The sequence below is a fragment of the Ceratotherium simum genome, chromosome 2 (assembly GCF_057802395.1).
Source record: "Ceratotherium simum simum isolate JZ-2026a chromosome 2, ASM5780239v1, whole genome shotgun sequence".
NCBI classification, from domain to species: domain Eukaryota; kingdom Metazoa; phylum Chordata; class Mammalia; order Perissodactyla; family Rhinocerotidae; genus Ceratotherium; species Ceratotherium simum.
This window is the reverse complement of record NC_141901.1, coordinates 50,650,407-50,665,450: the sequence shown is the minus strand read 5'-3', so window position 1 is coordinate 50,665,450 and position 15,044 is coordinate 50,650,407. Positions and strand designations below refer to the sequence as shown.

Below are 15,044 nucleotides of genomic sequence, written 5' to 3'. Positions count from 1 at the left end.
AGATTTCTCACCAGTCATACTGAATGTTACAAGACATTGGAGCAGTACCTTTAAGAAGCTTTGAGGGAAAATGATTTCCAACCTTGAATTTGATATCTATACAAAATAAAATTAAGAGGGAGAGCATTAATAAGGACATTTCAGACAACACAGTTGCATCTCACGTGCTCTTTCTTGGGAAATTGTATGAGAATATGATTCAGTGAAACAGTGTAAAGTAAGACATAGGATTGAGGAAATAATGGATATAATTCAGGAAAGCACGAAAAGAGAGGTTTCAAGATGATAGCCATATAGCGTGTTTAGACTGTACAGATTGGGAGGAAGGCCACTAGGGGAATAAGAGGGGCAGGGGTGACTCAATGATTGAGAGGCTGGGAAACAATAAAAATGATAAAAGAAAAAGATGGGAGACAATAGAAAGGCAGCTAGAAAATCAAGGGAAAAAACTAAAAGCCATACAAGAAAGTCATGGTTAAAATATGAGGACAACTTAAATACAGCATAATTTTAAGCAGTTGATGAAGTCTAAGAGAAGACTGAGCAGCTGGTGAGATAGTAATGGGATCATTCACTGAGTGAGTCAAGACATTTTGACATAACCACAAAATTGAGGGAGCAGCCTTGATGGACTATTTTGTCATAGTTGTTTTGATACAGCTGTTTTAAAATAATTGTTCTCCAAATATAAAATCACTGCTTTCTTGTTCATTACCAAATAATGTGCCTCAAAGGCATCCTTAATCCCTTCTCTATCCCAAATGTTCATTAATGTGGAACTTTCCCTGTCTACTCCATTCTGTTTATTTTACAAGTATGTGTTATCTTTTATGATTTTTTGTGGTTATAAAATGTTTAAATCTGTTAGAATTAATTTAGCATCGAAGTGTAATTTATCCTCTAAATCCATCATCGTATGTTACCATCATTTAAAATTCTTAAATGTAAGTATGGTGAGTATTGAAAGCTATTAGAAGTTTAATTGTGATTTTCTTGTGCAGTCTGAAGCTTAGGATAAGGGATTATATTGTAACTCTGTCTTAATTCCTCTAAATGTCATTTCTAATACCCAATCAGTTAATGTTAGAGATTCAGGAATGCTACATGAAGCAGAGGTGTCCTTCTTCTAGATATTTAGATGGAAGACAAAGGAGAAAATTGTTAAGCTAACAAAGCATAGTTAAAAGTAAATTGCCATTTTATATGAATGGCCATTTTTTCTGAACTTGGCAAAACAAATCTGTGGTGATAGAGGTCAGAAAAATGGTTATCTTTGGAGGTTGGGTATTGGTTGTGAGGGCCACATGAGGAAGACTTTTGGGATGCTGGAAGTGCTCTATATTTTATCCTGGTGGTGGTTTTGTGGTTGTATACATATGTAAAATTTCATCGAAATGCACACTTATGATTAAAGAAAATGAGAGATAGCATTTGAGATGCAGCCTATTTAAGGTACAGATGAATTATTAGAGTATCAGCAGACATATTGCTTAAAGTGAGTGATGGCACTTTTCTCCCATTTATTGCTTTCTACAACAAAAGACGACTTAATTACCTAAGTTAGATGTATTCTAATAATACATAAGTAGGTAAAGTAAAAATTGAAGGACTCCTTCCTTAGAGGTAATGTCTTTTCATACCTTTTCTGTGTGTACTATAACATTCTTTAAATGTACAAATTTTCAGTAGTATCAACCAATATTAATAATTCTGAAACTTGCTTTTTTCCTCCCCTCTCAACAGCATATAATAGATATCTTCCAATATCAGATTACAGATTCACCTGATTCTCTGTAATGAGTGCATGATCCACTATAGTATGTTTATACCGTAATTTATGTAGCCACTTCCCTAGATATTTGAGGTTATTTTATTTTTTTACTGATGGAAATAGTGCTGGGATGAGCTTTTCTCTTTTACGTCTATATTTGTGTATTTGTGCAAGTATTATTATAGGATAATTCCAGAACTAGAAAACCTAGGTTAAATTTTGATAGCTATTACAAAATTGCCCTCCAATCCCAGCAACTATGAACAATAACCTTATCAACATTGGATGTTATCAATCTTTAAAATGTTCGCCGTGTGGCCGGCTCCCTGGCGTAGCGGTTAAGTGCGCGCACTCCGCTGCTGGTGGCCTGGGTTCAGATCTTGGGCGCGCATCGATGCACTGCTTGTCAAGCCATGCTGTGGTGGCGTCCATGTAAAGTGGAGGAAGATAGGCACAGATGTTAGCCCAGGGCCAGTCTTCCTCAGCAAAAAGAGGAGGATTGGCATGGATGTTAGCTCAGGGCTGATCTTCCTCACAAAAAATAAAATGCCGATTAAATAGACAAAAATGGAATCTCATTGTTTTAATTTGCTTTTCTCTTCTCACTAGTGGAGTTGAGCTTCCTCTCTTCCATTAATTATCAATTTGTGTTTCTTTTTTTGTTAATTACTTGTGAGTGGCTATATCAATTTTCCTTATTTAGTTGTCAGAGTTGTTTATGTAGGCCATTAACCCTTATTTCTGTTATGTGTGTTGCAAATATCTTCTCCCATTCTATTTCTTGTCTTACAGATTCATTTATGGTAGCTTGTACCATATGGCGCTATAAATCTTTTCCTTTATGGCTTCTTTGTTTTGTGTGTTGTGTAAGAAGATCATCTGCTTAGGAAGAGCAAACATTTTCGTATCTTTTCTTCTGATATAGTTTTGTGTTTTACTTTTAAATTAACCCACCACATATTTATTTTTGTGAGCTAAAGGTATAAATGTTAATATACATTTTCACCCAAACGGATAGCCAATTGTTCCCATAAGCCGCTGAATAGTCAGTCCATCCTTTCTTCACTAATTTGAAAAACCAATGATAGTACTATATGAATGATTGAAGGGTTATAAGAAATGTTATATTTTTCTTTTCATGCAGGGAGGATGTGAGTTTTGAAACAAAGTTCAAAGATGTAGGGCAGGATTTATAGAAAGTCAGGGATAAAGTAAGTATGGTTGCCTTGGGAGTTACAGTGTTAAACTGGATAGCATTAGGGCCGGCTCCGTGGCTTAGCGGTTAAGTGTGCGCGCTCTGATGCTGGCGGCCCGGGTTCGGATCCCGGGAGCGCCCCGAGGCACCACTTCTCCGTCCAACGTGAGGCCGAGTCCCACGTACAGCAACTAGAAGGATGTGAACCTATGACATACAACTATCTACTGGGGCTTTGGGGGGAAAAAACTGAATAAATAAAATCTTTAAAAAAAAAAAAAAAAAAAAAACTGGATAGCATTAAAGGTATAGATGGGCTAAAATGAGGATATACCTAGGACAAACAAATATGTACTAATAGCTGTATAAATAGTAATCAAGGGTATCAATTCAACGGCTTATTACTTTATGCAAGGTGGCATTACAAAGGACTTCTTGGGCATTTTTTCTTTGTAGGTTTAATTTATTGCCTATGGCACAGAAATCACCATTAACCATCCTATACAGAAATGAGCTGGTTTTGGTTAACATCAGATTTAAGTAAATCTCTTATATTTAATCTTGTATCTTATATAGTTAAAGCCATTAATATATGAAAGATAATTATTTTCAGTTCTGGAGAAGTTTGAATGTGTGACAGTGTACAAACTGTGTGACTGAAGCAAAAGACTACTAAATATGCGAAATACTGCATCCAGCAGAAAAAGATTTTGTAGAAATTTGGATACACATGTAGAGGAGAGTGATTATGGTATGCTCTTATTGGACTAAATTTAGAGCATATTGGAATTAGGGCTGTCAATATAATTTTTAAATTATTGACCTCTAATATAGTTACTATAATTGAAAAACATTATTTAATTGTCTCCTGTCTTCTCTTTCCTCCATCTCCATCCTTCTCTTTTCTCTTTTGTTACAGATCATACATCAGTTGGCGGGCTGGGAGACAGTTTTTATGAATACTTACTGAAAGCATGGTTGATGTCAGATAAAACAGACCGTGAGGCAAGAAAAATGTATGATGATGCTATTGAGGTAATTATTGTCGGAACATATTACTTAACATATTTAATATACATATTTGACAGTGACTAATGAACATCTTATACACATTATATGCATTCACTATGGAGTTTGTTAGTATTTTAATATAAAAGTCTTATATTAAGTTTTCCTTTATTGTGGTATGTTAAAGAAATTGTTGAGGAAAGAATTTAGTGTATTGTGTTTATGTATGAAAATTTTTTTTAATTACTTTTAGTTATTGTCTAGAGACTGGAAAAACTTCTGATTCACATACATTTCTGTAAACATTTCTTCTTTCTAATGACCCAGCGTACCTACGCGTTGAGAGCCTTATGGGTAAATAATAAGGGCGAAACACTTAGATAGTACTTTTCACGTGCCAGGCACTGTTCTAACCCCTTTTACATATGTGAAATCATTTAATCTATACTACCATTTTACACATCAGGACCTTAAGGCACAGAGATGTTACTGTGCAACCTCTAAGTTACTTACTGAAGGCCACATATCCAGTAAGTGATGGAGCCTGGAACTGAGCAGTCCAGTTGCAGAGCCTGTGCTCTTAACTACTGTACTATACTGTTTCATATTTATGTAATCTCATACCATGATGCTCTGACAGTTTAAAATTGGAACATGTTTCATTCTTGGAAACACTTAATATGCGATATTTCCAAGCAAAAACTGTGAAATAGAGTTCTAAAAGAAAAATTTCTCTTTCAAAGAAAAAATTCTTTGTGAAGTCTTACATTTTGAAAAGTTGGAGAGTTTTGTTCTCTGTTATTAAAATTTAAACCTAGAAATGTTTATAATGTAAGAAAAGTCATTATCTAGGAAGAATGTAATATTCTTAGAATCATGGTGTTGAAAATAGCCCTTAGTCATTCTCACTGACTGTGGGTTCCTTGAAGGCAGACTAATTTGTTTATCATTGTCTCAGAATCTAGCACAATACCTGAAACAGTAGGTTTGCAGTAAGTGTTTGAATGAATGAATGTATTTAATATTTTTGCTTTTGAGAAAGTGTGACATGTCATATACCATGTAAGCATTTTTTCTTCATATTTGCTGCTTTCTTGTAATATTTTTAATCTAAAACCATTTTTTCTTTTGCTTTGCTTAATTCTTTCTAAAGTAAGAAGAATGTTATTTTATATTTGTCATTACTTTTTTAATCGTGTATACTTTGAAAGGCATGATCCCTGTTTTGAAAGTTAATCTCATAAATTAAAATTATTTCCATGAATCATTGGATATATGTTGTGTGTCCTAAAAATCTCTCCATTCTAATTTTCTGTGTCCTCTTTTTATTAGTTCTTAAGTCTAAAATGGACACCTGCTAAGTGTTTTTAAATAGCCAGTTGGCCAACTTTAATTTTGAGACATGTATGCAGTTTTTGCAATGTTAATTATCTTTGATAAGTATTAATTCTCTTAGGAGACAGACTATATACAAATTGTAAAATAAATGACATGGAATGCATGGAAGAGATAGAAATGATTCCTTAAGATCCATTCTAACTTGAGGTAAATAATTTTTAAAGTTTTCCTTTCTGAGCTTATCTATTTAAAATTCTTCCTTCCTCATCTCACCCTCGTCTGCACTTACGGATGCCTGTATCTCTGGTTCCTACGTCTTAGCTATCTTTTTAAAAATTATGTGCAGTTATAAGTTTCGTATTCTGGTCAAGTTTATCTTTAGTCTTTAATTTTTAAAATAGTGAAGAAAAAAATATATCTTTTAAAGGTCCTTTTGGAGCAAGAAAGTCATACCAATATTTGTGAAGACTTGTTTAACACTTTGTTTAATAGAAGAGCAATAATATTACTCTTAACTGCCATTCTACAGTTTGGCATTTTATGTAAGTTGAACTCTTAGACATTTGTCATATTTTTAGAGAAGAGAGCTGGACAAGAAATTTCAGGGGTCTGTAAGTGAATTACTGATAAAAAGCCCTGTCTTTATCCACCTTTTACTTTAATCCTAGTAGGTCCGTGGGGATATGTTTGGATATCTTTTAATTATAACATAGCAAGATTTATGTTATAATAAACAAAAATAACAAAATGACAAAACTGTTACACAAAGATTTAGAATCCAAACTAAAGGTATCATTCTTTAGGCATTTGTTGAGTGACTTACATGTGGAAAACATGCTAGATGCCACAAGGTCCGCTAAGATGAAAAACGTTGTCTCTGTACTCAGAAAACTAATCTTTTCATTTGTGCTTCAGAGTAATACGGTTAAAAGACAACAACAACAATAAAACTTATAATCCAATGGTGGTGTCTTATCATTTTGCTTATCAACCACACCTCATTCCCTAACAGGCCAAATACAGTTATCTCGGAGTACCATTTATTTATAAAATGACTTATTAATTACACATTTATTGAATGCATACTACACTTATAGGTCTTGTGGAGTATAAAGTGATGAAGAAGGCATAGTCCTTACAGTTCTGTAAAACAAACATTATTATTATAAAGAATATAGAATAAATTTTTCCAAAACTGATTGTTATTGAGCTTGTCAGAGAACAACCCACAATAAAAATGTGAGTTAATTCTTATTCCTTTTTGTTTTCAGAAAAGTGTCGTCTCTAGTCATATATAATAATTCTACCAGAGAGAACTGAATTACTGCAATTTCTTATACTTTTCCATAGAAGTACCTAAAGAGAATTCATCCATAGCCCCTCTCAGCAAAGTCTGAGAACATAGTCCAAAAGAACAAAGCTCTTAAAAATCTCAATCTTAAAATTAAGTGTGATTATTGAACTCTACTTCATGTTATGTTCAAGTTTAATATAAAATATTTCTCTCACCATCCTCACATCTTTTGAGTAAAATTGACATTCCAGGAGGAGGGGCTATGTTTGTCACGTGGCCTCTCTTAACCATTGCACAGTATCTAAAACAAATGCCTGAGTTTGCAAAGTAAGGGACTAAGGTGTTAAGTTTGAACTTTCAACTAGTTTGGTAAGCTTTATAACATATAAGGTGTCACGCCTAATGGTGCCTTTTTTTTTTTTTTTTGAGGAAGATTGGCCCTGCGCTAACATCTATTGCCAATCTTCCTCTTTTTTCTCCCCAAAGCCCCAATACATAGTTGTATGTCATAGTTGTAGAGTTGTAGCTCTTCTATGTGGGACGCCTCCTCAGCTTGGCTTGATGAGTGGTGAGTAGATCCACGCCCAGGATCTGAACTGGTGAACCCCAGGTCACCAAAGTGGAACATGCAAACTTAACGGCTACACCACTGGGCTGGCCCCTAATGGTGCCTTTTTAAAGTACTTTGACAAGAGGTATAGTTACATGGAAAAGGAGAAACTATTTTAACTAATTATCAAAATCATATTTTTCTGGTTAACTTAGGTATTCTTCCTATTCAGTTTTTGTTGTATGACATAGAAAATAAATCAGTGGAGCCTTTTGGGTTATAACTTGTCATCGTGATCTCAGTTGACTGATTATTATGAATTTCATTTACCTCAACAAGAAAAAACCTGTAATATGGGTAGTGTTATATTGAAAGATAATCTTTAGACTAGTCTCCCCTCTCCCACCTTGTCTTGTTATAGTAGTGATTGGGGTATTTGTTCAAGATTGTATGCAACTTGATTACTCACTCCAAAACTTATTTATTGTAAATTAAGTCTTCCAGGTTGGGAAAGTTACTACTTTGTAGAATATCATATTACTAAGGTTTTATGATAGCCATAAGGATGTAGTAAATTTGAACACTAATACTTTGGTTCTAAAATTTTGAATATCTTGTTTTTCTTGTAGGCTATAGAAAAACATCTTATTAAGAAGTCCCGTGGAGGTCTTACCTTTATTGGAGAATGGAAGAATGGGCACTTGGAAAAGAAGATGGGGCATTTGACCTGCTTTGCTGGGGGAATGTTTGCACTAGGAGCAGATGGTTCCAGAATGGATAAAGCTGGTCATTATTTAGAGCTGGGGGCGGAGATTGCACGTACATGTCATGAGTCATATGACAGAACTGGTAAGAATATTAATCATGCTAATTACTTAGTCTTAAATAACCTCTAAGTTAAAAATATGTCCAGGAATTAGAAGGAAAATAGACATTTTTCACTTTAAAATAGAATAACACAGTAAATCATTTTCTTAAGAATTTGAATTTCAATTCTGGAAATGTATTCCTGCATCATTTTTTAAATTATTATTCTGAATTCTGCTGCTGTTTTAGTTAATAAAGATTTTGAAGAAGTTGTTTTAAAGAAAAGAGGTAGGGCATTTGGAGATGTATGGGATAACATTATTTTAATGTAATAAGAATCCATGTTAGCCATTCATTTCAGCTTCTATAAAACCAGTTACTTAAAAGAACACAAAATTGGCTGATTTAGGTTACATACCTTGCCTATCCTCTTGTGAAAATAAGAACAACCAAAAGATAATAGTAGTTATATTGAATGTATAATTGGTATCTAGGGAACTAGTAGTTTGTCTCTTAGTCAGTTCACCAGTAATTTTTGAGTTGTTTCTGCCTTTAACTAAAGAGATCCTCTGACATTGCTTTAGGCAAATATGTAATATGTCTGGGCTTCAGTGTCCTTACTTGGGAAATGAGATGATTCTCAACGGTGACAAAAATTGGTTCTTGGGGGTAAAAAAATCTTTTTTATTTACAAAGCATAGCTATACATACAATCATAGGTAGGTAAACAATATATATTTATTATTAAAATTTCATGGAGGGGCTGGCCTGGTGATGTAGTGGTTAAGTTTGCATGCTCCACTTCAGCGGCCTGGGGTTTGTAGGTTCAGATCCCGGACACGGACCTACTCACCACTCATCAAACTGTACTGTGGTGGCATCCCACATACATAGTAGAGGAAGATGGGCACAGATGTTAGCTCAGGGACAATCTTCCTTGAGCAAAAAAAAAGGAAGATTGGCAACAGATGTTAGCTCAGGGCCAATCATCCTCTCCCCCCCCAAAAAAAAAAAAAATTCATGGAGAGAGAAGGCAATTAGGTTTTAACAAAAAGCCTGTAAATAGAGTTGAGAAACACTGGACTAGACCTTCCGAGGTTTTCTCTGGCTTTAAAAATGTATGTTTCTATGTGAAATAATGGATAATGAGTTCCTTGAAAGACTAAAAACTAGTAATTTCTATTTGTGATTTTAGAAGTTGAATTGTTGCTTTTATTAAACAACTGAATTTCTGTTTTAGGGTTAATTTATCATTAGGTATCATGACATAAATACGATTGACTTAAAATTTATTCTAGTTTATAAATCTGTAAAGTTATTTTAATATAATAATGAGTTGAACTTATGGTGAAATTGACCCTTGAATTCCCTCGGTAACTAAATCAAGGATTCCATTTCTTGACAAAATATAACTAGGTCAAAAGGACATTGAAACATGTTATTTTAGGGTGGTTTAAGTGTTGCTATTTGTGTGCGTGTGTATGTATATAATACCTATAAAGTCAGTGATCTAAGTTATAAATAGATGCTAAATTATATTATGTTGATGATATAGAGTATCAAATATATACTTAAAATATAGCTAAAATCAGTAAGACATTGAGGACCAGAATGCATATTCAGTGTTTGTACTAGGACCCATGATAAGACTTGTTGTTATGCAGATTTTGACCACAAATCAAATACTAGATCTAAAATAGTAGGATTTCATATAGCAGACATATTAAAAATATGATATACCATAATTATTATATTACTCATTCACTCCATTAAACATAGAGTACCTGTTATGTGCCAAGCATTATGCTGGATGCTTACAGGTTAAAGTGTGAACAAGATGTATCGCCTGCCTTTGAGAAGTTTATAGAATACCAGAGTTATGAAAGGATTTCCTATATTATATTTCTGACTTTCACATTTCATAATGACCTTGCTGATGCTTATATGAAACTGTGATATTAGGGAAAAAAACATTTGAACTAGGATTCAAAAATCCCATGTTCTTACTATTTGTTATCTGTGAGCCTTAGACAAATCATTTAACCTTCCTACACCTCAAATGCTCTATCTACAAAAAATTGGGATAACAATACCTACCCTGTCTTCCTCAGAATATTGTTGTGAGTGTAAATGAAATTTTTAAAAATGCAGTCCTGGTTGTTGCTGTCATGCTTGTTCTGATTGTCATTCTCAAGTTACAAGTCAATGAACCTGTGACCCTCTTTGCCCTGGTATGCCCAAAAAGATTACTATTTGATTTGTGTCCTATATTTTAAATAGTCTTCCACTGTGTTTACTTATGTCTAATCTCAGCTTAGATGCTTTAATTAAAAAGTACAATCCTAGTTTTGCTTACTTCCCCACCAGGTTATTACATCCTCTGCTGTGGTTTCTTATAGCTGTTCTATAATTTTTGGCTACCTCATTTAAAAATATCCATCCACTTCTTAGCAGTTATTCCAGCTAAATTCATACAATAATTACTGCCTTGAAATTTCACTTTCATTTATTGTTGGAGTTAGAGGTACTCTTCATATATTTCACCTTATTGCTGAGCATTGCCTGCTGCGTAATATTTGGCTGAGTTTGTAGGAAAAATTGCTGACTCTGTTCATGAAACAGAGCAGTAACTTAGTGGTAGTTTCAAACATTATTATATCTATAAGGGAAGCTAGATTGATACATTGTTTTAGTTTATTCTGAGGTGTAATGCAGAATTGGTGCCAAACCAGATCTTCGATTTCCAAAATATAGTACTTTCTTTTTTTGGGTTTCCAGATTAAAAAAAAAAAATTATTGGGCCGGCCCCGTGGCTTAGCGGTTAAGTGCGCGTGCTCCGCTACTGGTGGCCCAGGTTCGGATCCCGGGCGCGCACCGACGCAGCGCTTCTCTGGCCATGCTGAGGCCGCATCCCACATACAGCAACTAGAAGGATGTGCAGCTATGACATACAACTATCTACTGGGGCTTTGGGGGAAAAATAAATAAATAAAATTAAAAAAAAAATTACTGAACATTCATTAAAATAATGACTATTATGTAATCTATTTTACTTCCTGTTGAAATTGGGTAAAGCTTTCCTTAGACTAAGTGCTGTCACATTTGGGGGTAAAATTTAATCTTTTAAATACAGGTAGCATATCCATTGGACAAAAAAAAAAATCCGTTGAACATGGAGTATTGGACAGATTTTAAGTGTTTCTACAACTATTTTTTCCTTAAAGGAAGTTAACAGGAGGGAGAGGCACAGGAAAATAATTTAACTTCTTCCCTTACTATTAGCCCATACAAACTATAGTTAAATTGCCTGTCCCAGAATATTTCTTGTGCTTTTTATCTTCTGTTGAATTTCTTTTGCTGACTTGAGTGTACTTATTTTTTCATCTCTACAGATTCTACCTGTCTTGGAAGACTCATATTAATTGCATTTCCCCGTGACTTTACAAACTAACCTGCGCCGCCTTAAACTTAGCTTTTATTGTCTTACTACTGACCTTTATCACATGTGATATTTTACTGTAATTTTTTTTATTTGTGCATGTTTCTTTCCTTTACCTACCTTATATGATTTTTGCATCCTCTAGAGTTTTTTTACCTAGGCACTAAATTATTTATGGTTTCGATTCAATTTTTTCTTGTTGGATTAGTTATTTTCCTTTTAGAAATGAAATATCAAATGTAAATGGGAAATTTAAGGTAGGGAATAGAAATTAAGTGCAAGGTAGAATGTATGGAAACTATTTTTTACAACATTTCTTAAACAAAAGACCACCTAAGAAATAATGCCCTCAGAAACATGAAACCAATAATTTGGCCAAAATAGTGGATGTGATATGTATATAATTTAGACTTGTACATTTTTACTCACCAGCTTCTCACAGGACAAATATGTTCTTTCTGGTATGTCTATTTTATGAGGTTATGAATGACTAGTAAGTGAAATATAATTTTTAGTGAGAAGTTTAAAATATTAGTTTTATGCAGCCAATTTCCTCTTCAATTCAGGCGATATTATTATTATAATTACAGAAGTTATTATCTAATTTAAAGTTAGCCTTTAGATTAACATTTGAAAATTCCATGTGATCGCTCATAGTCTTTGAGAAAGGAAAAATCTAAGAAATCCAGACAAAATGACTTACCTTACTTTTTTGTTGGATTCCTGTCATCTCAGTGTTATGATACTTGACTTTTATCGTCATTTTGAAAGCATTTATTAAATGCCAAATAATATTTGATTGTATACCAGACCTTGTTAATAAGCTGGATAAAAGTTTTCTTACAAAATCGTGATAATTTGTTGGTTATGCCTAACCTCAGATCCCATTGAGCAGCTGGTCAAAGTTTTATATGCACACATAAAGTTTTGCATACAGTCTCAGAGGCTTCTTGGAGACAACACTGTCTCCCTCTTCCAAAGCCTACCGTAGAGTTCATGACCCTCAGGTTAAAAACTCCTGCTTGAGTTCTGCTTTAGTTCAATAAGACGTAGCAGTGAACAAACTGTGGTTATTAACTCTTCTGGGTCACATGTTTCGCTTTTAATAGAATTATCCTACCATCACTACTTTGTTTTTGGTTTTGTATTTTTTCTTGGGAGTGAGGGGTGGTAAAAAGGCTTTGTTTTCATTTCCTTTGAATTGTGATTATTTGGAGCTTACACTGTCACCCTTGTAATACTGAAATTTGGCCACAGCAACACGTCATGCCAACAACTATGGCATGATTTTATTTCTGGTCCACCAGCATTATAGTTCTGTGCTACCTTTTCTTTTTTGAGAAAATATAAAAGTGTCTAGCATTTCTTGAAAGAAATGAGAGACCTTGAAACTATTTGCCACTAGTACAACCTAGTAAAAAGAAAGATGGCAGCTGAGTGTGGTAATTGTGTTTGACTCCAACATCCCAGTGGAAGATGACTTTATATTGCTCAGGTTTAGGGTGCTAGGTGTGTTTAGAAAGAGGTCCTTTTTAAAAAAGACTTTCATGAAGTGCTATATTCCAGCCTGAATGGAAATCATATCATTCAAGGAATAATACGTAATGTTGAAATATATGTATAATGACCATGTTTTATTCAAACTGATAAGTGGGCGAGTTGCTGATGAAATTCTTGGTGATTGGTAATTTGAACCTCTTCTTTGCTACTGTAAGAGAAGAGACTGTGAGAGAAGGCTGTAAGAGAAGAGAGTTTATTTTTAAAACTTGTTTAAGTTTTAAAATATATTGTTTCTTATATACTATAGTATGCTTTAAAAGAAAAGTATATAATCTGCAACTAGATCTAATTCGCGATCTGAGCTCTAAAATGTTTTCTTATGTGTGTATGTTATATTAAAAGAACTTTGAAATTATCTTTGATTTTTAAAAAATAATTCTGCACAGTACATTATCCGTCTCATTTTATTTTGGACCAAAATGGAATATGTAATGTGCTTATGTCTAGCTTTGCATTTGTTTTCAAAGGATTACTAGACTCTTGTTGGTATGGTTAGATTTAGCGATATGTTGATGTACGTTATTTATGAGAAATATTTCATGTCAGAATAATAGGAATATTTGTATCTGTTAAGCTGCTAGAAAACCAAATGTGGATCTTTGAAAGTCACTGATTTTGCAAAACAGCAACAATAAAAATAAAACAAACAACAGAAGTAACTTTACTTCGTATTCCCTTCTTTCAGAGAAGAGAAAAGCTCTGGCAAACACAAATGGTTTACTGTACTCATTTGTTTCTTTTGTCATGTTACAGCATTAAAGCTAGGTCCTGAATCATTCAAGTTTGATGGTGCAGTAGAGGCTGTGGCAGTGCGGCAGGCTGAAAAGTATTACATCCTCCGTCCAGAAGTAATTGAAACCTATTGGTACCTATGGCGATTCACTCATGACCCAAGATACAGGCAGTGGGGCTGGGAAGCAGCACTGGTAAATAAGCCAATATTTCATTTTATGTGCAAAAGTGTTAAATCAAGCCCTCCTATAGTGCTATGTGTCCTCATCCATGTTACCTCGTGTTCAGTAACTATAGGGCTACTTGCATTTGTCTGATGGAAAAACTCTGTTACTCCATCAATTTAAGGTTCTTAAGCAGTAGAAGTAAATCTTAGAATCCCGTTTGGTTCTCTATTAGAACTATTTTCCTACTAGTATTCATTCATTATTCTTATTGAATAACTATAAAGAGTCATTTAAAAGGCAATTTTTCACTATGATTATAAAATTTCTGAACTTGCCTATTAATTCTTAACCTCTGAAAAAAAAAATCATTGTAAAACTGTCCAGATTGACAGCCTCTGGATTACCCCAGTGGATCACCATAAGAAGGATCAGTGAATTGCTAAAATCTTTCTAGATTGAAAGAATATATGTATACACACACACGTACATACACATACACATACTATATATAATATATATATTTGAAATGAGGAATTTTTAATGGTTAGTAAGTAAAAGAAGCAAGTGGTTTACTCTTAAAATACTAGCCTTGGCTGTCAGTACCTGGGGCAGAAGAAAATCATTAGTCTTTTCATGAAATTATAGCTTATTCCCAGGAGTAAGAGGGTGTTTTTATTCTCTAAGATATACTAATTATGATAAATAATACTAATTGTGATGGATATTCATATTCAAATTGTTACCTTAAGCTTGCAGTCTAGATAGAATTAGGACATTCTAGGTGAGATAAGTAGTGTTAGTAAATTGCTCAGACAAGAATGTACAAGATATGTTTTAGGGCAGAATGTAGACCAATTTATGTAAAAAGAAGGTTTCACAGTGGCAACCAGAGGGAGAGAAGTTTGAAGCCATTATGTAGATGACCTTACATGCCAGATCAAGGGATGTATACTTTACTCAGCGGTTCAGGAATAACACACATACACAGACACACAAACACACACTTCTCTCAGTTACTACATAAGTATTTGTCATATGGGAGGTGGGGATAGAAAGTCCTTTGCCTATCTAAAAAAGCCCGTCAGGTCTTCTTTTTCCTCACCATCTCCTACCCACCAAAGCTCCCTAACTTTAAAAATCCATTACAGGACTACTAAACGTTTTTCAAAGGGGAAGAAACTAC

The 15,044-nt window shown here is 34.0% G+C and overlaps 1 protein-coding gene across 1 annotated transcript in view; it reads left to right on the top strand.

Annotated features, from left to right (window-relative positions):
* Positions 1-15,044, top strand: part of MAN1A2 (mannosidase alpha class 1A member 2) — a 162,501-nt gene that overhangs the window by 117,999 nt on the left and 29,458 nt on the right. Inside the window, exons 9-11 of the mRNA XM_004420607.3 lie at positions 3,886-4,001; positions 7,786-8,005; positions 13,716-13,888. Coding sequence (XP_004420664.1) covers positions 3,886-4,001; positions 7,786-8,005; positions 13,716-13,888 — 509 coding nt within the window. The remainder of the gene's footprint in view (positions 1-3,885; positions 4,002-7,785; positions 8,006-13,715; positions 13,889-15,044) is intronic.